The 23,389-nt window shown below is 48.1% G+C and overlaps 1 protein-coding gene across 1 annotated transcript in view; it reads left to right on the forward strand.

Annotated features, from left to right (window-relative positions):
• Window positions 1-8,174: 8,174 nt before the first annotated feature.
• The window catches only part of LSM4 (LSM4 homolog, U6 small nuclear RNA and mRNA degradation associated), a 39,487-nt gene continuing 24,272 nt past the window's right edge, over window positions 8,175-23,389 (forward strand). The window contains exons 1-3 of the mRNA XM_073544820.1: window positions 8,175-8,312; window positions 11,566-11,607; window positions 19,211-19,309. Of these exons, the coding sequence (XP_073400921.1) occupies window positions 8,175-8,312; window positions 11,566-11,607; window positions 19,211-19,309 (279 nt within the window). The remainder of the gene's footprint in view (window positions 8,313-11,565; window positions 11,608-19,210; window positions 19,310-23,389) is intronic.

Here is a 23,389-nt window from a genome sequence, read left to right on the forward strand (position 1 = left end):
GGGGATAAACCACTTTTTCAGCGCACGGCTGAGCTCACAAGGGAAGGAGTGCCGTTTGACTTTTTCAACGCAGAATTGGCTGCAATTGAGAGGGAATACCATGTTGCGTTTGGAGAGCCCCTAATGTTCCTAAACAGTGGAAACCCCCAACAAGTGACTCTATTTTGGAAACTAGACCCCTTAAGGAACTTATCTAGATGTGTGGTGAGCACTTTGAACCTTCAAGTGCTTCACAGAAGTTTATAACGTAGAGCCGTGAAAATAAAAAATCGTTTTTTCCCACAAAAATGATATTTTTGCCCCCAAACTTTTATTTTTCAAGGGTAACAGGAGAATTCATACCCCCACAGTTGTTGTGCGATTTGTCCTGAGTACGCTGATACCCCATATGTGGGGGTAAACCACTGTTTAGGCGCACGGCAGAGCTCAGAAGGGAAGAAGTACCGTTTGACTTTTTCAATGCAGAATTGGCTGGAATTGAAATTGGACGCCATGTCGCTTTTGGAGAGCCCCTGATGTGTCTAAACAGTGAAAAAAAAACCACAAGTGACACCATTTTGGAAACTAGACCCCTGAAGGAGCTTATCTAGATATGTGGTGAGCACTTTAATCCCCCAAGTGCTTCACAGAGCCGTGAAAATTAAAAATCTTTTTTTTCCTCAAAAATTATTTTTTAGCCCGCTATTTTTATTTGATCAAGGGTAACAGGAGAAATTGGACCAAAAAAGTTGTTTTGCAATTTGTCCTGAGTACGATGCTACCCCATATGTGGGGGGGAACCACTGTTTGGGCGCATGGGAGAGCTCGAAAGGGAAGGAGCGCCATTTTGGAATGCAGACTTTGATGGAATAGTCTGCGGGCGTCATGTTTCGTTTGCAGAGCCACTGATGTGCTTAAACAGTATAAACCCCCCACAAGTGACCCCATTTTGAAAACTAGACCCCAGAAGGAGCTTATCTAGATATGTGGTGAGCAGTTTAAACCCCCAAGTGCTTCACAGAAGTTTAAAGACGCAGAGCCGTGAAAATTAAAAATCTTTTTTTTTCTCAAAAATGATTTTTTAGCCCGCTATTTTTTATTTTCCTAAGGGTAACAGGAGAAATTGGACCACAAATGTTGCTGTGCAATTTGTCCTAAGTATGCTGATATCCCATATGTGGGGGGAATCACTGTTTGGGCACATGGGAGAGCTCGGAAGGGAAGGAGCGCCATTTTGGAATGCAGACTTTGATGGAATTTTCTGTGGGCGTCATGTTGCATTTGCAAAGCCACTGATGTACCTAAACAGTGGAAATCCCCCACAAGTGACCCAATTTTGGAAACTAGACCCCCCAAGGAGCACTTTAAACCCCCAAGTGATTCACAGAAGTTTATAACGCAGAGCCGGGAAAATAAAAAGTATTTTTTATTTCCACAAAAGTGATTTTTAGCTCCCAATTTTTAGACCCCCAAAGTTGGTAAATAGTGGAAACCCCTCAATTCTTGCTTCAACCCTAACCCCAACACACCCCTAACCCTAATCCCAACCCTAACCCTAATCCCAACCCTAATCCCTAATCCTAATTCGCCCTAACCCTAATTCTAACCCTAACCCTAGCCCTAACCCTAGCCCTAACCCTAGCCCTAGTCCTAACCCTAGCCCTAACCCTAGCCCTAGCCCTAAACCTAGCCCTAACCCTAACCTTAACCCTAGCCCTAACCCTAGCTCTAACCCTAGCCCTAACCCTAGCCCTAGCCCTAACCATAGCCCTAACCCTAATGGAAAAATGAAAAATAAAAATTTTCTTTATTTCATTATGTTTGCCTAACTAAGGGGGTGAGAAACGGGGGGGGGGGGTGATTTACTATTTTTTTTTACTTTGATCACTTTTTATCTGAGAGAGGCGCAAGTAGAAATGATACTTCTTGGATATCGTACAGACGCCTCTCTCACAGCCAAGCCAGATCTCACACTTTGCACTGACGAGGGGCAGTACCCCGAAACAGTGTCTGCAAATTGAGATTCTGGCTTGGCTTTTATCCTAAGTCATGTAACAAGGCTCGTTAAAGGGTGGACATTGACTTTTAGGATTGCTACTTCCAATAGGTGGCACTAGAGTTCTAGTCCTCTTCCTCTCTGAAGAGACAATTTGCATAATCTGAGGAGTGTCGTGGAAAGAGTCTGCCAACAGTGCCGGAGTTGTGAACTGGTAAATCCACCGAGCAGCGAGCCCCCACGCAAACGGTAAGGCTTCTGGACCTTTGGATCTGTTGGAAATAGACTATCTGACAATCAGGGCAGTGCATCGAGGCTATGAGCATTGCTTTGTAATGGTGGACCACTTCACGAAGTTTGCTGTTGTGACGACAACACGGGATCAAACTGCCAGGTCTGCTGCTCATAGTATTGTGGTTTGTATTAATGATCATTATTGTAGTATTTGGTCAATATTAGGTGGTAATATGTGGCTTGGTCATGATGTGACTGTATTTGTCCCCTGTATATGGCATTATTCAGTTACTATGTGGTGGTAATATGTGGCTGACCTTGATGTAGTGGTATTTATCACCTGTATGTGGCATTATTTGGTCACTATGTACTGATAATATGTAATCTGGTCATGGTGTGGTGGTATTTGTTCCTTGTATGTGGTATTATTTGGTCACAGTGTGGTGGTATGTTTTTATGTGGTATTATTGGTCTTGATATACAGATTGTGTTGTGTATGGAGGTCACTTGTTCTCCAATATCAATAAGGGGAAGATTCTTGATTTCCAATAGAGATAAAATATTTGGATATTTAACCCCTCCCCGTCCTGTGACTGTTACACAGTAGAAAATATGTACTTACAGGGCTTAATCACCTAGCCTATGGCCATGGTCACACGTTCAGTATCTGGTCAGTATTTATAAGCCCATGTCAGTAGTGGGTGATAAATCCAGAAGTGGTGACATGTCTCTATTATACTTTTCCTCTGTTCCACTCCTGGTTTGGGCTTACAAATACTGGCTAAAGGATAAGTTATAAATTGGTGGGGTCAGACTGCTGGGACCTGCACCAATCTGCAGAAAGTGCAACTTTTATCCCCATTTGTATGGAGTGGCATGTACGACTCGACCACTGATCCATTCATTCCCTAAGGGGCTGCACTTGGCTTTTTCTGGAAGCTCCCAAAGAGGATGAATGGAGCTGTGGTCAGACATCCCATCTGCCACGCCATTTTAAAATGGGGATAAAAGTTCCCCGTTCTTCAGATTGGTGCGGTTTCCAATGGTTGGATCCCACCAATCAATAAGTTATCTCCTACCTAACCTGTGGATCAGTGATCACTTGTTTTCACCAAACAACCCTACCGTAATTGTACAACCCAGTTATGTTGTGCGCATAGATGTGCAGGAGACTCCTGTGTTTTACAGCAGACGTTCCACTATATTGGGGATGATGGCTAGCAGATATTTGCATATAGCTGTAGGGTGGGCCCCTAGGGTTCATTCACTTGTGGGCCCCAGACACCCCAGTCTGACCCGGTTAGGATAGGTGATCAGTGCTGTTCCCAGCTCTGCCAGCTGCAGAATGTAAACAGTCAGTAGCATAGCTACCAGGGTGGCAGAGGGGGCGGTCGCCCCGGGACCCGAGCTCTGAGGGGCCCACCGGAGCTACACTACTGTAACTGTATCGGCGTGCACAGCGTGCCCATACAGTTACATTCTGCGGCAGAGCAGGGAGAATCGATCTCCCTACTCTGCCGCCCAGTCGCTATGGGCCCCTGAGAAGGCGGTGGGGGGCGCCGGTGCCAGCAGTGCGCCCCCCACCTCACAGCCAGCAACGTCGTCCTGAGCTTTTCTGTGCGCACAGGACCTGTGATGAGGTCACAGGAGGGGTGGAGTCAGGGGGTCACATGATCAGGGGCTTCAGCACAGGGCTCTGCTGTGCTGGTTGTCAATGTCATGGTGCTGGATGAGGTGAAGTAACTTTCTGTGTGGGGTCAGGATTGGTTTACAGGGTGAATGTAGCAGAGCTGTGTGTGTATGAGGTGTACAGAGCGGAGCAGTGTGTGTAGAAGGTGTACGGAGCAGAGATATGCATGTATGAGGTGTACAGAGGAGCGGAGTCGCGTGTGTATGGGGTGAGCAGAGCCGTTTGTGTACGGAGCGGAGCCAAGTGTGTATGGGTCGGGGTGCACAGAGCAGAGCCGTATGTGTACGGGGTGTACGGAGCAGAGCCGTGTGTGTACGAGTCGGGGTGTACAGAGCAGAGCCGTGTGTGTACGGAGCAGAGCCGTGTGTGTACGGAGTGGAGCCGTGTGTGCAAGGCGTACGGATTTGAGCCGTATGTGTACGAGGTGTATGGTGCGGAGCCGCGTGTGTGCGGAGCAGAGCCGTGTATGTACAAGGTGTACAGAGCGGATCCAGGTGTGTACAAGGTGTACGGAGCGGAGCCGCATGTGTACAGCGTGTATGGAGCAGAGCCACGTGTGTACGGGGTGTAGGGAGCAGAGACGCGTGTGTACAAGGTGTACGGAGCAGAGCCGTGTGTGTATAGGGGGTGTGGAGCAGAGCCGTGTGTGTATAGGGGGTATCAGGTGCAGTAATAGGGACACATACAGCAGCAGCGGCTCAGTATTGGGGTATCAGGTGCAGTAATAAGGACACATACGGCAGCAGTGGCTCAGTATTGGGGTATCAGGTGCAGTAATAGGGGCACATACGGCAGCAGCGGCTCAGTATTGGGGTATCAGGTGCAGTAATAGGGACACATACGGCAGCAGCGGCTCAGTATTGGGGTATCAAGTGCAGTAATGGGGAAACATATGGCTGCAGTGGCTCAGCATTGGGGTATTAGGTGCAGTAATAGGGACACATAAGACAGCAGCGGCTAAGTATTGGGGTATCAGCTGCAGTAATAGGGACACATACGGCAGCAGAGGCTCAGTATTGGGGTATCAAGTGCAGTAATAGGAACACATACGGCAGCAGCGGCTTAGTATTGGGGTATCAAGTGCAGTAATAGGGACATATACGGCAGCAGCGGCTCAGTATTGGGGTATCAGGTGCACTAATAGGGACACATATGGCAGCAGCGGCTCAGCATTGGGGTATCAGGTGCTGTAATAGGGACACATACGGCAGCAGAGGCTCAGTATTGGGGTATCAGGTGCAGTAATAGGGACACATACGGCAGCAACGGCTCATCATTGGGGTATCAAGTGCAGTAATAGGGACACATACGGCAGCAGCGGCTCAGTATTGGAGTATCAGGTGCAGTAATGGGACACATACGGCAGCAGCGGCTCATCATTGGGGTATCAGGTGCAGTAATAGGGACACATATGGCAGCAACGGCTCAGCATTGGGGTATCAGGTGCTGTAATAGGGACACATACTGCAGCAGAGGCTCAGTATTGGGGTATCAGGTGCAGTAATAGGGACACATACGGCAGTAGCGGCTCATCATTGGGGAATCAGGTGCAGTAATAGGGACACATACGGCAGCAGCGGCTCATCATTGGGTATCAGGTGCAGTAATAGGGACACATACGGCAGCAGCAGCTCAGTATTGGGGTGTGAGGTGTAGTAATAGGGACACATACGGCAGCAGAGGCTCAGTATTGGGGTATCAGGTGCAGTAATAAGGACACATACGGCAGCAGCGGCTCAGTATTGGGGTATCAGGTGCAGTAATAGGGACACATATGGCAGCAGCGACTCAGCATTGGGGTATCAGGTGCAGTAATATGGACACATACGGTAGCAGTGGCTTAGCATTGGGGTATCAGGTGCAGTAATAGGGACACATATGGCAGCAGCGGCTCAGCATTGGGGTATCAGGTGCAGTAATAGGGACACATACGGCAGCAGAGGCTCAGTATTGGGGTATCAAGTGCAGTAATAGGAACACATACGGCAGCAGCGGCTTAGTATTGGGGTATCAAGTGCAGTAATAGGGACATATACGGCAGCAGCGGCTCAGTATTGGGGTATCAGGTGCACTAATAGGGACACATATGGCAGCAGCGGCTCAGCATTGGGGTATCAGGTGCTGTAATAGGGACACAAACGGCAGCAGAGGGTCAGTATTGGGGTATCAGGTGCAGTAATAGGGACACATACGGCAGCAACGGCTCATCATTGGGGTATCAAGTGCAGTAATAGGGACACATACGGCAGCAGCGGCTCAGTATTGGAGTATCAGGTGCAGTAATAGGGACATATACGGCAGCAGCGGCTCATCATTGGGGTATCAGGTGCAGTAATAGGGACACATATGGCAGCAACGGCTCAGCATTGGGGTATCAGGTGTTGTAATAGGGACACATACTGCAGCAGCGGCTCAGCATTGGGGTATCAGGTGCTGTAATAGGGACACATACGGCAGCAGCAGCTCAGCATTGGAGTATCAGGTGCTGTAATAGGGACATATACGGCAGCAGCGGCTCAGCATTGGGGTATCAGGTGCAGTAATAGGGACACATACGGCAGCGGCGGATCAGCATTGGGGTATCAGGTGCAGTAATAGGGACACATACGGCAGCAGCGGCTCAGCATTGGGTATCAGGTGCAGTAATAGGGACACATACGGCAGCAGAGGCTCAGTATTTGGGTATCAGGTGCAGTAATAGGGACACATACGGCAGCAGTGGCTCAGTATTGGGGTATTAGGTGCAGTAATAGGGACACATACGGCAGCAGCGGCTCAGCATTGGGGTATCAGGTGCAGTAATAGGGACACATACGGCAGCAGAGGCTCAGTATTGGGGTATCAGGTGCAGTAATAGGGACACATACGGCAGCAGTGGCTCAGTATTGGGGTATTAGGTGCAGTAATAGGGACACATACGGCAGCGGCGGATCAGCATTGGGGTATCAGGTGCAGTAATAGGGACACATACGGCAGCAGCGGCTCAGCATTGGGTATCAGGTGCAGTAATAGGGACACATACGGCAGCAGAGGCTCAGTATTTGGGTATCAGGTGCAGTAATAGGGACACATACGGCAGCAGTGGCTCAGTATTGGGGTATTAGGTGCAGTAATAGGGACACATACGGCAGCAGCGGCTCAGCATTGGGGTATCAGGTGCAGTAATAGGGACACATACGGCAGCAGAGGCTCAGTATTGGGGTATCAGGTGCAGTAATAGGGACACATACGGCAGCAGTGGCTCAGTATTGGGGTATTAGGTGCAGTAATAGGGACACATACGGCAGCGGCGGATCAGCATTGGGGTATCAAGTGCAGTAATAGGGACACATACGGCAGCAGCGGCTCAGCATTGGGGTATCAGCAGGATGAGTGGTTTGTGTAGGCTGGAGATAGATGGTGATGGGGCTGGAATATGAGAAGTGAAATGTGTCTTTGTTGTATTCTCTGTAGCAGAGTCGTGGCTGGAGGAGTTGTCATGTTGGTCTGGGCCAGATGGAAAAGACGTGAAAAGTGACCCATTCCATCAGAAAGAATGTCGGCGGTAAGACACCATCTATAACTGTGCAGTAATCACATATGTTTTGTAGGACTGGTATTTACCACTGACCATATGGCGGTAATATAAGTGTTGGTCTTTATATAGGGATTATTTTCAGTAACAGCGCAGTCATCTCCTACATCCACTATTAGGGGGCGTCACCGAGTTGTAATCACAGTTACCTGGTTAGGGGCCCACTCAGAAGTTTCACCCCCCCTGAACTGAAACCCTAGCTACGCCTCTGTAAACAGTAGAGCGCGGAGCACCACAGAGACATACAATGTACAGATGACTGTGAGCTGATCCGCTTTTCTTTCAGGATTTCAAAAGGGTAGCTTTTATTGTGTGTGAACACGGGCTATTTAACTCCATGGGAAATAACTGTCTGCTATATGAACCAGTACCAGAGCCGGCCACTAGAGAGCATGGAGATCCTCTATGGAAGGCTGTTTCCTGCATGACTCGGCTGGTTCTATAGCCTGATACCTCATTTCACCATTAGAGGGCGCAGAGAACTAGTGGAAAAGTTTTAGATCGCATTACTGGTCTTTTCCTATATCTGTTTTGACCACTAGAGGGCACAGCGGGATAGTTTGGTCCAACAGGAAGAGACAGCTCTCTACACCAGCAGCAGACGTAGAGTTACAGCTTGTCCTCAGTACCGCGGCCATTTTGGGTAGCTTCCTAAAAGCTTTACATACAATTTGGCTCTGGGAAAATGGCGGCCAGTGTAAATGGCTACAGGCACGTGTGTAAGAAGCCTAGGAGTTCACGCTCCTTATGTGGCGGCGTGCTTCCTCATTGGTACAGTCAGCGCTGCCGGTGTAGTGCACGGTTGTCGCCGTCCAAGGAACGGAAGCGCGGGGAAAATGGTGAGGCCGAGCAGCTCCAGCCGTAGCCTACCTGTGTCTGTGCTGAGGGCTCCATCAGATATAGATCGGCCGCCACTGACCGTGCAGATATGGCGCCATGGAAAACCACTTCATGCAGAGAGGGAAAGCTGCCAGTGTGTGGGCAGAGGGGCAGCATTCTGCCGTGCCTAGAGATGGATTACTGACTGATTCCAGCTGGATGTCGGGACTTTATGTGATTCTCCAGGATAGCGCACTCCCAGTCATCAGGTGCAGCAGGAGGAAAGTCTTAGGGGGAATTATTTGTAGGTGACACGGGTAGGGTAAGTAGGCAGGTGAGGTGCAGCATGATGGAGAACTTTGTAGTCAAGAGGCTGAATTGTAGGCGAGCGCTGCCAATCAAGATTAGGGCTAGTCCTCAATATCAGAGACCTGTGCACCGAGTCCCCCTAACATGCAGGCGAAAAACTGCATTTATATGCAACTGCAGTAAAGCTGTGTATGATTCTTTCAGGGGTGAAGAGTAAGTAACCGAATATGCGCTTTAGGGGGCGACACATGTTGGGTAACCGATGTAGTGGCACAACGTGGACGCAATACCTTGTACATTGGAAACAGACCAGTTCGGTTTTGTGCTTCCCCCGTGTTTATCAGAGTTGTGTCCTGTGAGGCTGCGATAGGCCCGACGTCCGCTTTGTTCTGATGAGTGTAGTCTTCTGCCACATAAGAGGCGCCCGCATGGAACTTCCACTCTCTCTAAATATATGCATCGAACATATTGGTATGCAAGGACATGCGTACGCATGCGTTATTCAAAATACATACAGAAATCCCATGCGACGTGCCCATTGGGTGTCTGATGTCGTATCGAACGCATGCGCATAAACAGTGAAAGCGCATGCACGCGCAGCATTTTCCCTTCACGTGTAAGATGATGCGCATAAAAACCGCTGCGTAAACATGCATTTTGCATGTGTTGGCGCATGCGGATGATACGCTGCGGACCCAAACGCTAATGTGAACCTAGCCTAAGGCTTTCCGTCGGGGGTCCTAAATATGTCGTTTGCAGCCAAGGTTCCTGCTAACCCAATGAGCAAAAACAGCAGTAATCCTATTAAAAGTAAAAGTATTTCCTTTTTTTTTTTTTTTTTTTATTCAGGATTATTCCAGTTTTCTATGCCCGTTATTTCATTTTTTTTCGGGAGAAACAGGTTCCCTCACTGACCTGCTCCTTCTTTTACATATTGAATCTAGTATGTTTTGGAAAGAAAATAAAAATTCACATTAGGCAGTCGCTGTAGCATGATTCCATGCTTAATGTCTCTTTAATTAGTCTGTTTGGTGGTATACATTAATTCAGGAAAAAAATATATTCGTAAAATGGTGCCGGCCACGCCAGCGTTGTAGTATGTATTGACAGTCCGATAAATGCTACTGTGCAGGCGCCGTCGGCGCCATTTTAGCTAGTGGAGAAATAAGTTGTCTCCACCAAGATGGTGTCGGCGGCTTCTGCACAGTAGCATCTGTCAGATCGCCAATATATGCTGCTGCACATGCGCTGCCGATGCCATTTTGATAGAGGAATAAAAATGTCCACACCAGCATGGCGGCGCCTGCGCAGTAGCATCTATCAGATCCTAGATGGATGCTATTGCACAGGTGCCGCTGGCACCGGCTTGGAGACAATTTTTTTTTTTTCTTCTAGCAAAATGGTGCTGCCTGCGCAGTAGCATCTATCGGATCGCCTATAGATGTTACTGCGCAGGTGCGGCCGGCCCCATTTTGAGAGATTTTTCCTGAGTAAATTTATATCACCAAATACACTAATTAAATGGACATCATAGATGCGATCATGTTACAGCGCAGGCGCCTGCTGAATGTGATTTTTTTTTTTTTTTTTTTTTCTTTTTTTACATATTCAGTATGTAAAATAGGCAGGTCAGTGAGGGATCTGTGACCTGTCAGAAGCCATACAGATGAATGTGCACAATCCTGCTGACAGGGGCACTTTAACTTAGTAAATAAGCCCCTCGATGTGTTAGAAAAAAAGAAAAAAGCTAGCTTCTAATTGCCTTGAATTCATCTTTTAAAATGACTGTCAGCAGGTTTTTGCTATCATATGAGAGCACCCCAATGTGATAGGGGACGAGAACCTGATTACAGCGATGTGTCACTTACTGGACTGTGTTTTACTGTGTCAATAGATTATCACTTGAGGACCACTGTCCTTGTGCCTCCTAGTCCTACCACGCCCCCAGCACTGATTAGCAGCGCTCTATATCTATACCTTGTACACAGAAAGCTGTGGTGTAGGCAGGTTATGTAAACTCTGGTAGATGTGCAGGAGAGAAAACTGTGGCTCTATCATAACTGCTGCACCCAGGAAACTAAGTGACTGGAATCAGGGTCTCTTTCTCTACATCACAATGCTGTCAGATTACACAGCAAGAACTTGCTAATAGGTTCCCTTTGAAAGTAGTCTGTCAGCTCAAACAAAGCACAGGTGCTTGTTGCACCCTTGGTGTGGTGAGCAGTTGACTACACCTTCCCTCCCAATCACTTAGGGTATGTGCACACGCAGTGAAATCTGTTGCGTTTCTGCAGCGGTTTTGGCTCTGTGGAAACGCAGCAGATTTTGCTGCGTTGTACAGTATCTTTATTTCCAATGGAAAAAAAAAACACTGTGCACATGCTGCAGATTTTTCCGCGGTTTACAATCCGCAGCATGTGAATTGTTTGGTGCAGAAACGCTGCAGTTTTACACCTCATCCATTGAGGTGCTAAACCGCAGGACTTTTCTCCTGCGGGTTTTCTCTCCAAAATCCGCACGCCCAAAAAACTACGTGTGCATATAGCCTAAATCTCTCTCTACCCTCCTCTTCCTTGATTGACAACTTTGACATTACAGGAGCCAGGGAGGGTACAGATAGATGGGAAACAAGCAGTTGGAAAGGTGCAAACAATCAATTGGTCACCTCCAGGGTGTACTGAGTGCATGTGCTTGGTTTGAACAGTCATTTTTTGCTGATGGATTACCTTTTAAAGGATAGAAACCTTAGAGGAGAAAGCAGGCAGTTTCCTTAAAGCCTTGTGTGTATCTGACTGTATATTGTACTTGCTTCCAGGGCACCACTACAAGAGGTAAGAAGAATGGCTGCTCTAGGGAGTAAGGCACAGCATATAGTGATAACGTTCTCAGTACCTGATAGAACTCTTCTGCATGCATGCTGTCCATTTTCAGCCTAGCTAACACCTTATTCCTTATTTTTTGCAGCTTCCTTTATCTTTATTGAAGACTGCCCAGAACCACCCTATGGTAAGTTCTCATGGAGTCACATGGTTTTGTACCAACTGCTGCATTCTGGGGAGACATGAAGGCCCTGACTCTTACACTGGTTTTGGAGGGGGCGAGGTAGAGTACAAGGTGTCTGATTCATTTAGAAGCGCAAAGTGATGTGTGCCTGCGTGCGCAGAGACTGGAGTAAGATATGTGGTATGAGGACCACCACCTCTCCTCATGAATGTGATGTGTGGAGGTCAATACCACAGCTCGCCTCGGCTCTAACAAAATGGTGTGAAAACTGCAAAAGTCATAACATTTTAGCACAGCCTTGTGCACAAGTTTTCCAAGCTTTTTACACTCGATTTCTGGTGTAAAATGTTTTATGAATCTTGGATCACGTCTTTTTTTAATAAGTAATTTGATTTTTAGCATGGTATCAAAATGTTCTGCATCAAGAATAGGCTTTTAGAATTGGAAAATGTAATGCAATGGCACCTGATGGCTTATTCTGAGCAGAGCTGCTATATCTTCACCTTCTTAAATGTCATGTTGTGTATGGGTTTTAATAATTCGCAATCTTTTTTTTTTATTTATTTATTTTTTTAAAGGGGTTGTCCGGGCTTTTCACATAATCTCAGTACATATCTGGGCTGCAGAATTATGACAATAAGTAATTTACTTTATGTCACCAGTTTGCACGGTTTTCTAGATATTCTGAACAGAACGTCCAAGGGGGGGGTGTTGAAATGAGAACTAGTCGTAACCACCTACTCTACTCCAAACATGCCCTCTATAGCAACAACCCCATCCTTCATAGCTACAGGCCCTCCCCGTCCACATGAAGCAGCCCTCATCACACAGTAACGAATTCTTCCCCCTCCAGCAGCCTCACTGCAGAGAGCAGACCACCCAGCTGCTCCTCCCCCAGACACACACTGAACAGTTATCTATGGAAAGTGAAATCAGTGAGGAGGAGCGAAAATCATCTTGTATTCTAATCTGCACAGGGGATGGCAGTCACTGATGTAATCTGTTGTGTGACAAAGCCTCTGCTGTGTGAATGAGACAGCTCTGTGTCACTGATGTCTTCACACAGCAGCAGATTTGGTGCAGTGTATGTGTGAGCACTGTGTCTCTAATGACAAATACTGATGGGAGCAGCCTGTCCAATCAGCAGCTGTAACAGTGTGAAGTGTTGGAGAGTGTATGTATGTATTGTGCTGCTTTCACAAATACAGGATCACTGCTGTGTTCTTTCCAATGCTGGAATGATGATAAAGATGAGTGCTGGTGCAGTTTACTGCCAGCCAATGAGTGGGCAGTGGGTGGTGCTGGTCACTGGAGTTTGCTGGGAGTTTGGTGGAGCTTCGCACATACACTGCACCAAATCTGCTGCTGTGTGAAGACATCAGTGACACAGCTGTCTCATTCACACAGCAGAGGCTTTGTCACAGAACAGATTACATCAGTGACTGCCATCCCCTGTGCAGACTAGAAGCTGCAGACCCCCATCACTGGCCATCACACAGTCTGTTCTCACTGCTGCCAGCAGCCTGGGACAGTGAGGGAAGGAATTACTGATAATGAGTTATGTATTGTAATCATGGAGTGGCCCAGAATACAGGATGATTTATTCGGTCGTCCATGACAGCACCACCTGAGAGAGGGGATCCGCCCTTCTTAGGAACAGGAAAACCTACAGATACAAAAGGGCGGCACCTCTCCCACGCATCAGTTGGTTTCCTGTTCCTAACAAGGACAGAACTCCCTACAGATCGTCCGTCATGGATAACCGAATCCCAGGCCAGCGTACCGACTCAGGTAGCGGGGGGTTCTCCTACCTCGGTCTCGCTGGGGGCCCTGGATGCGCAACGGTGGGTCCGGGTAGGATTTCCACGGCAGTGGTAAGAGCAGGCGGAGACAGGGTCCGGCGGTCGCCCTCTCCACGGGGCTGGTGAGGTAAGCGGTGCCCCCCTGTGTCTCCTTCCCCCGGGGGTGCGGTCCGTTCGGGCGGGCGCCGCCGGCGGTGTCCCACAAAGGGAGCGGCGGTTCCGAGCCGGCGGCGCAGTGCTAGCCCCTTGCCGCGCGTCCCCGCGGCCTCTATCGCACGGTGGAAGTGACGTGGCGAAGGGGGCGGGGCCTAGCGCCGAAACCGGAAGTCGGATGCCGGCGGCTTCCGGTTGTGGTGGACGCGCGCCGATGCGCGCCCGCCACCTGAGGGGGCCGGGCACCTGAAGGGGAGGGGGAGGATCGCGAGGAGCGGTCCAATGGGGGGCCCGAACACCGGACAGAGTTCCTGCTAATCCGGAGGGGGAACCTTCTTAAGACAGAAGGCATTGCTGCTGAGGTGCTTCTGGAGGCCCAGCGATGGACACAACAGAAGCCCCCATGGACCCACAAGAGGTGCAGCCCATGGCAAAGTGCCCCAGTGACCAACCTAAGAGGCGGAAGGAGGGACGTTCGAGTGGACAGAGCCACAGCAGTTCCTCTAGGTCAAAGGATCCTCCTGCAGCCCCCCATGATCCGGTACCTGTCCTCATCTGCAAGGGTAAGAGATCTGCGAGAATGTACCCTGATGCAGTGTCCCCTTATGTGTTTGATTCTCAGGGGAAGAAGGCCACAGGGAAGCAGAAGCACAAGGAATGTGCCCTCTGTAGTTGCCCCTTACCAGATGGCCACCCCAAGAGATTGCGTCAGTCTTGCGTGAGACAGACGGTAGGGACGGAGATGAGGGGTAGAACGTGAGTGGAGTATCAGACTCTTACACTCTTCCCTATTTATGCAGGTAGCGGAAGAAGCTCCAAGCTTCGCTACAGACCTGAGGCAATTAATCAGGACTGAAATAAAAGCCCTATCAAAAGAAGATTCTTCTAAAAGAAGACGAGCTAGTGTTTCAGGCTCAGAGTCTTCAGTCGGCCCTAGGAAGGAAGATATCTCCTCAGAGTCCTCGGCCTCCTCTTCTTCTTCCGAAGAGGATTCCAGCCGGTTCTGTTTTCCCTTGGACCAAATGGATAAATTAATTAAAACCATAAGGTCAACCATGGGGGTAGAAGAAAAAAAGACAGAACTGTCTGCTCAGGACATTATGTTCGGGGGTCTAGACCCCAGAAAACAAAGGACTTTTCCACTAAACGAAAGAGTCCAGAGCCTGATAGACAGGGAGTGGAAAAAAACGGAAAAAAGGGGTTCTATGCCGCCTGCTTTCAAGCGTAGATACCCCTTTGAGGACCCAATAGTAAGTCGATGGGATAAGGCCCCCAAGCTGGATGCAGCGGTAGCTAAGGCCTCAAAAAAGTCATCTATACCCTTCGACGATATGGCCTCCCTTAAAGACCCCCTAGATAAAAAGGCAGATTCCTTTTTAAAGGGCACATGGGAGATGTTAGCAGGCGCCCTAAGGCCAGCAATAGCAGCCACGTGCGCAGCCAGATCCATGATGGTCTGGCTGGATCAATTGGACTCTCAGCTAAAGGATGGAACCTCGCGAGCCTCCATCCGTAAGTCTCTTCCAATTATCCAGAATGCTGCTGCCTTTCTGGCAGATGCCTCGGCGGACTCAGTAAGAATGGCGGCCAGGTCTGCAAGTTTGTCTAATTCGGCCCGAAGAGCCCTCTGGTTAAAGTGCTGGCCGGGAGATATCCAAGCCAGGTCCCGTCTCTGTTCTATCCCCTGTGAGGGTGAATACTTGTTCGGCTCCGTCCTAGACGAACTGTTAGAGAAGGCCGGGGATGAGAAAAAGAAATTTCCGAGTCTGCCGAATACATCCTGGAGACGTCCCTTTTCTAGGAAAGGGTATTCCCGCAGGAGACAGACCAGAGATCAGAACAGATGGGACAACAAAAAAACCAGAGGTACGGGCTTCATGTATGGAGGAGGGGGGCGCCAAGAAGGTCCATCACGGGATAATAAGAAGCCGTCCCAATGACTAGTGGCTCCGGTAGGAGGAAGATTATCTGCCTTCTACCCGGCCTGGGCCAGAATCTCGAATAGCAGCTGGATACTGGGGGTGATAGCTACAGGACTGCACCTAGAGTTCTCCTGCGTTCCCCAAGATCGGTTCAAGGTAACTCCACTCAAATCTTCCCCGCTAGAACAAGCTGCCCTGGAGACCGAGGTCCTCGAGCTACTGGACAAAAAAGTCCTGACGAGAGTTCCAGAGGAAGAGAGGGGGAAAGGCTTCTATTCCCCCCTGTTCTTGGTCCGTAAACCGGACGACTCATTTAGGGCTATATTTAACCTCAAAGCCCTCAATAAATTCCTGGTTGTACCTCCGTTTAAAATGGAAACAATTAACACCGCAATAAAAATGCTGTTTCAAAACTGCTTCATGGTGGTCCTAGATCTGAATGACGCTTACTACCATATACCAATTTGTCTAGCACACCAATCTTTCCTTAGACTGGCGGTTCAGTTGGATGGGTCAATCCAGCACTTCCAGTACACGGCCCTACCCTTCGGGGTGGCGGTTGCGCCCCGAGTATTCACCAAAGTGATGGCAGAGGTGATGGCCCATCTGCGCGAGCTAAACATTCTAGTCGTCCCCTATTTAGATGACCTCCTTATAATAGGCAGTTCAGCCGAGCAGTGTTTAGAACAATTACAGAAAACAACGGCGGCTCTAGAGCGGTTGGGATGGCTACTTAATATCAAAAAATCCCGTTTGCAGCCATTAAAAATTCAACAATTTCTAGGCCTAACCCTAGATTCTAAAAAGCAGGAATGCCGTCTGCCCCCAGAGAAGCTGCTGCACCTGCATGGCCGGGTCCTGAACGCTTCCAACAACCCCTCCATGTCCCTCAGGAAAGCCATGTCCCTGTTGGGTTCCCTCTCATCCTGCATTCCCGCAGTCCAGTGGGCCCAAGTTCATACGAGAACTCTACAGGGCGAAGTTTTATGGTATCAGAGAATCCTGGGGGGTAACTTAGAAGGTCGACTGACCTTATCCAGAAACACAATAGAGTCCCTGGAGTGGTGGCTAGAAAGAAATAACTTGTCTAGAGGGGTCCCTTGGGAGTATAACATTACCCGCGTGGTCACCACGGATGCAAGTCCTTCTGGTTGGGGGGCGCATATGGAGGAAATTCTGGTCCAGGGCCTATGGGAACGAGATCAGATACAAATGTCTTCTAATTTGAAAGAATTAACAGCGGTAGTACTCGCAGCTAAAGAGCTCCTTATGTATCTACAGGGCCATCACGTACGAGTTCTCTCGGACAATCGAGTGGCCGTGGCCTATATCAACCACCAAGGCGGAACTCGATCCAGAACTCTGATGAATGTGGCAGGACAGTTGTTCCAGCTAGCAGAGCGTCATTTTTTATCTCTCACGGCTCTTCACATAAGAGGGAAAGAGAACATCGCGGCAGATTTCCTAAGCCGCAATCTGTTAAAACAAGGAGAGTGGGCCTTAAACACCTCCATTTTCGTTCAGATTGTGCAGAGATGGGGTCAGCCAGAGGTGGATCTATTCGCCACCAAGGAGAACTCGAAAACGACACAGTTTTGCTCCCTAAATCCCAGGGAGACTCCTCTGGCAGTAGATGCGCTACTGATAAAATGGGACTTCAGGCTAGCCTACGCCTTTCCTCCCCTATCTCTACTTCCTCTGGTGTTGAGGAAGATCAGGAAAGACAGGGCAAGGGTCATAGTCATCGCCCCGTTCTGGCCCAGAAGAGCATGGTTCTCGAACCTCAGGATCATGTCGGTAGACGATCCTTGGGTTCTCCCGGACATCCCGGACCTTCTGTCCCAGGGCCCGGTCTTCCACCCTCAGGTGGCTGGCCTACATCTCACGGCGTGGAATTTGAGTGGTCACTGCTAGAAAGTAAAGGCTTCTCCCCAGACCTAATTGACACTCTACTAAAAAGTAGGAAAGTGGTGACAACTAAGATTTACGTCAGGATTTGGAAAAGGTTCCTCGAAAGCTCAAATATAAATACTGATGATTCCGTCCCCATAGGCCAGATCTTGGAATTTTTACAAAAAGGGCTGGACTTTGGTCTCTCCACCAGTACCCTTAAAGTACAGGTATCCGCCTTAGGGGCCCTCTTTAGCTGCAACATCGCGGCTAATTATTGGGTCAAAAGATTTATCAAAGCAGCGAGTAGATCCAGACCAATAGTAAAGAATAGACTCACGCCATGGGATTTGAACCTAGTCCTCACAGCTATGACAGAAGCGCCATTTGAACCCATCTCGTCAGCCTCTATTAGGAGCCTGTCCCTCAAAATAGCTTTCCTAATAGCCATAACGTCAGCCCGTAGGGTAAGCGACATTCAGGCATTGTCTAGGCGCCCACCTTTTCTTCAGGTAAAAGAGGATAGGGTAATACTTAGACCCGACCCAGCGTATTTACCAAAAGTAGCCTCCAGCTTTCATAGGTCGCAGGAAATAGTCCTTCCATCCTTCCTCCCTAAACCAACTAATGAGAAAGAGGAGAAGCTACACACTTTAGATGTTAGGAGATGCCTCTTGGAGGATCTAGCAGCTACCGATCCCTGGAAGAAAGACAATGCCCTCTTTGTCTCCTACCAAGGCCCTAGGAAAGGTCTTAGGGTGTCCAAAAGTACACTAGCCAGGTGGATTAGAGAAGCAATCTCGTTAGCTTATGCCTCAAAAGGTAGAGTAGCTCCGGAGAAATTGAAGGCGCATTCCACCAGAGCCGTGGCAACCTCGTGGGCCGAGAGATCGGAAGTCTCCATCGACCAGATTTGTAAGGCGGCCACTTGGTCCTCTCCGAGCACTTTTTATAGTCATTATAGACTAGACTTGGGTGCCTCTGCAGACCTCTCCTTTGGTATCAGGGTTCTGCAGGCTGTGGTCCCCCCCTAAAGTAGTGATTACTCTCTGTAATTCTCTCAGGTGGTGCTGTCATGGACGACCGAATAAAGTCTTACTCACCGGTTAACGGTATTTTTCGGAGTCCATGACAGCACCCATAGATTCCCTTCCCTTAGTTAATTTGGGTGTGCACGTCTTCCCTTTGTACATATCCACGGGTGATAAACATTTAAGTATTAATATTGTTGTACATATAATCATGCATTAACCTTGGAGGTCCTCTTTTTATACTCTGTAATCCAACTGATGCGTGGGAGAGGTGCCGCCCTTTTGTATCTGTAGGTTTTCCTGTTCCTAAGAAGGGCGGATCCCCTCTCTCAGGTGGTGCTGTCATGGACTCCGAAAAATACCGTTAACCGGTGAGTAACTAAGACTTTTCCCTCCTCACTAGGTTCACTTTCCATAGATCACTGTTCAGTGTGTGTCTGGGGGAGGAGCAGCTCTCTGCACTGAGGCTGCTGGAGGGGAAGAATTCGTTACTGTGTGATGAGGGCTGTCTCATGGGGACGGGGAGGGCCTGTAGCTATGGAGGGTGGGGTTGTTGCTATAGAGGGCATGTTTGGAGTAGAGTAGGAGGTTACGACTAGTTCTCATTTCAATGCCATAACAACCCCCCCCTTGGACGTTCTGTTCAGAATATCTAGAAAACCGTGCAAACTAGTGACAGAAAGTAAATTACTTATTGTCATAATTCTGCAGCCCAGATATGTACTGAGATTATGTGAAAGGCCCGGACAACCCCTTTAACTTCTGTAAAGATTGCTATGTACTAAATGTTTCTTTTACTTTGAAATAGTTGGTTGAATTAAAGAATGGCGAGACCTACAACGGGCACTTGGTGAGCTGTGACAATTGGATGAACATCAATCTTCGTGAGGTCATTTGCACATCTAGGGTATGTCCTGTTCCTATCAATAGCTGACAACATGGGGTAGCACAGTTTTTTTTTTTTTTTTTTTTTTTTTTCAAATCTATTCTTTTCTAAATTTAAATTGCACCTGTTACATGTTTTGGCCGCCATAAGATGCGGCCGCTGCCTTTTAGGGCTTATCTACTTCATTCTAAATTGTAGATAATCCTCCAATCCGACCTGCAAAGTAAGAAAAATAGGTTTTATTATACTCACCCGGGGGGAGCAGTCCGGTCCGATGGGTGTTGTGGGTCTGGTGCCTCCCGTCTTCTTGCGATGCCGCCCTCCTGCTTGCCATCGCTCCCTGGCATCGCACTCCTGCGCAGGCGTACTTATCTGCCCTGTTGAGGGAAGAACAAAGTAATGCAGTGCGCAGGTGCTGGGCCTCGCTCACATTTCCCGGCGTCTGCGCACTGCAGTACTTTGGTCTGCCCTCAAATAAGTACACCTGTGCAGGAGCGTGATGCCGGGGAGCAATGAAGCAAGCAGGAGGGCGGCATCGCAAGAAGATGGGATGCGCTGGTTCCAGACCTGCGACACCCCTCGGACCGGATCGTCCCCCCAGGTGAGTATAAAAACGTATTTTTCTCATCTTTCAGGTTGGATCGGGGGCTTATTTACAGCATGATAGAATGCTGTAGATAAGCCCTGAAAGGCAGCTGCCGTATCTGATAACAGCCAAAACAGGTGACAGGTTCGCTTTAACTAAAGGTCTCAGAAACACTCATTGCATAATAATCTTGCAGTCTCAACAGTCTGTTGATCCAGCCGACGAAACAACCAAACTCGTTTGTCGGGTGAAAAGATCTTTTCTGAACTATGACAACATGTATGTGATGGATCCTCCATGCGATCTGCCTGTAGAAACGGGCTATTAATCTAACTTTGATCAGAAAACAAGCTGCGGATTATCAGTTGTTTAACCCCTTCCTGACATCCGACGTACTATCCCGTCCACGGTACCCGGGCCCGTGTGACCGTGGACGGGATAGTACGTCTACCGCGATCAGCGGCGCCCCCGACACGTTAACCCCTTGCACACCGCGATCAAACATGATCGCAGTGTACCGGGAGTTAAAGGGAAGCATCGGCAGGGAGGGGGCTCCCTCCGTACTTCCCTGAGCCCCCCACGGCAGCGCAATGTGCAGCGCTACTGCGGGGAGCTCCTATCCTCCAGGCCCCCGAATCCAAGATGGCGACGGGGGCCTTCGGGGACCTGAGGAAGCTGGCTTCCTCAGTGCCTGCAAAGCGCAGGCAAGAGGAAGTCTGCTTCAATGCCTGTGACAGATTGCTGATCTGTCACAGTGATCTGTGATGTGACAGATCAGCGATCTGTCACAGGACAGTGATGTCCCACCTGGGACTATGTAATAAAGTAAAAAAAAAAATAAAAAAAAAATGTAAAAATAAATTAAAAAAAAATCGCCAAATAAATTAGTAAAAAAAAAAAAAATATTCCCCAATAAATTCATTTTTTGAAAATAATAAAAAAAAAAACAATAAAAGTACACATATTAGGTATCGCCGCGTCCGTAATAACCCGCCCTATAAAACTGTCCCATTAGTTAACCCTTTTAGCGAACCCCTTAAAAAATAAAAATAAAAAACGAAGCAAAAAATGATTTATCATACCGCCAAACAAAAAGTGTAATAACGCGCGATCAAAAAGACGCATATAAATATCCATGGTACCGCTGAAAACGTCATCTTGTCCCGCAAAAAACGAGCCACCACACAGCATCATCAGCGAAAAAATAAAAAAGTTATAGCTCACAGAATAAAGCGATGCAAAAATAATTATTTTTTATATAAAATAGTTTTCATTGCATAAAACCGACAAAAACATAAAAAAAACGACCTAAATGAGGTATCGCTGTAACCGTACTGACCCGAAGAATAAAACCGCTTTATCAATTTTACCGCACGCGGAACGGTGTAAACGCACCCCCCCAAAAGAAATTCATGAAACGCTGGTTTTTGTTCATTCTGCGTCCCAAAAATAGGAATAAAAAGCGATCAAAAAATGTCACGTGCCCGAAAATGGTACCAATAAAAACGTCAACTCGTCCCGCAAAAAATAAGACCTCACATGACTCAGTGGGTCAAAATACGGAAAAATTATAGCTCTCAAAATGTGGTGATGCAAAAACTATTTTACAATAAAAAGCGTCTTTTAGCGTGTGACAGCTGCCAAAAATAAAAACCGCCATAAATAGTAAATCAAACCCCCCGTTATCACCCCCTTAGGGAAAAATAATAAAGCTAAAAAAAAAGTATTTATCTCCATTTTCCCGTTAGGGTAAGGCTGTGTTGCCACGCTGCGGATTAGGTGCGGATTCATCCGCGCGGATTTTGTAAAATCCGCAGGTGAAACCGCAGGTCAAAAGACCTGCGGTTTTACCTGCAGATTGCTCTGCGGTTTTGTCCTGCGGTTTTTCATCTCCTCAATAGAGGAGATGGCAAACCGCAGGAGAATCCGCAGAAAGAATTGACATGTCAATTCTTTCTGCGGATTGAAAACCGCAGATAATCCGCGCGGAAAATTCCGCACCGTCTGCACTGCGGTTTTTGATTCCCATAGGGAATCATGGTACTGGGGTCCGCAGCAGCCAAAACCGCTGTGGAACCGCAGCAAAATCCGCAGCGTGTGCACACAGCCTTAGGGTTAGGGCTAGGGCTAGGGTTAGGGCTCAGATTAGGGTTAGGGGTGTGTTGGGGTTAGGGTTGGAGTTATAATTGGGGGTTTCCACTGTTTGGGCACATCAGGGGCTCTCCAAATGCAACATGGCGTCTGATCTCAATTCCAGCCAATTCTGAGTTGAAAAAGTCAAATGGTGCTCCTTCCCTTCCAAGCTCTGCCATGCGCCCAAACAGTGTTTTACCCCCACATGTAGGGTATCAGCCTACTCAGGACAAATTGAAAAACAATTTTTGGGGTCCAATTTCTCCTGTTACCCTTAGGAAAATAAAAAATTGGGGGCAAAAATATCATTTTTGTGGAAAAAAATGATTTTTTTATTTTCACGTCCGAGTGTTATAAACTTCTGTGAAGCACTTGGGGGTTCAAAGTGCTCACCACACATCTAGATAAGTTCCGTGGGGGGTCTAGTGTCCAAAATGGGGTCACTTGTGGGGAGTTTCAATAGTTTAGGTACATCAGGGGCTCTCCAAACGCACATGACACCCGCAGACCATTCCATCAAAGTCTGCATTCCAAAACGTCACTGCTTCCCTTCCGAGCCCCGACGTGTGTCCATACAGTAGTTTTCTCCCACATATGGGGTGTCAGCGTACTCAGGCCAAATTGGACAACAACTTTTGGGGTCCAATTTCTCCTGTTACCCTTGGGAAAATGAAAAAATTGGGGACTAATTGATCATGTTTCTGGAAAAAATACGATTTTTTTATTTTCATGCCCTGGCATTATAAACTTCTGTGAAGCCCTTGGGGGTTCAAAGTGCTCACCTCACATCTAGATAAGTTCCTTAGTGGGTCTAGTTTTCAAAATGGGGTCATTTGTGGGGGGTTTCCACTGTTTAGGTACATTAGGGGCTCTCCAAAGGCAACATGACACCCGCAGACCATTCCATCAAAGTCTGCATACCAAAACGTCACTACTTCCCTTCCGAGCCCCGACGTGTGCCCATACAGTAGTTTTCACCCACATATGGGGTATCCGCATACTCAGGACAAATTGGACAACAACTTTTGGGGTCCAATTTCTTCTGGTACCCTTGGGAAAATAAAAAAATGGTGACTAAAAGATCATGTTTGTGGAAAAAATACGAATTATTTACTTTCACGCCCGGGCATTATAAACTTCTGTGAAGCACTGGGGGGGTCAAAGTGCTCACCACACATCTAGATAAGTTCCTTAGGGGGTCTAGTTTCCAAAATGGTGTCATTTGTGGGGGGTTTCCACTGTTTTGGTACATCAGGAGTTTTCCAAACGCGACATGGTGTCCGATCTCAATTCCAGCCAAAAACGTCAAATGGCGCTGCTTCCCTTCCGAGCTCTGCCATGCGCCCAAATAGTGGTTTACCCCCACATGTGGGGTATCAGCG

The sequence above is a fragment of the Dendrobates tinctorius genome, unplaced genomic scaffold (genome assembly GCF_039654945.1).
Source record: "Dendrobates tinctorius isolate UK_male_01 unplaced genomic scaffold, ASM3965494v1 ptg000011l, whole genome shotgun sequence".
NCBI classification, from domain to species: Eukaryota; Metazoa; Chordata; class Amphibia; order Anura; family Dendrobatidae; genus Dendrobates; species Dendrobates tinctorius.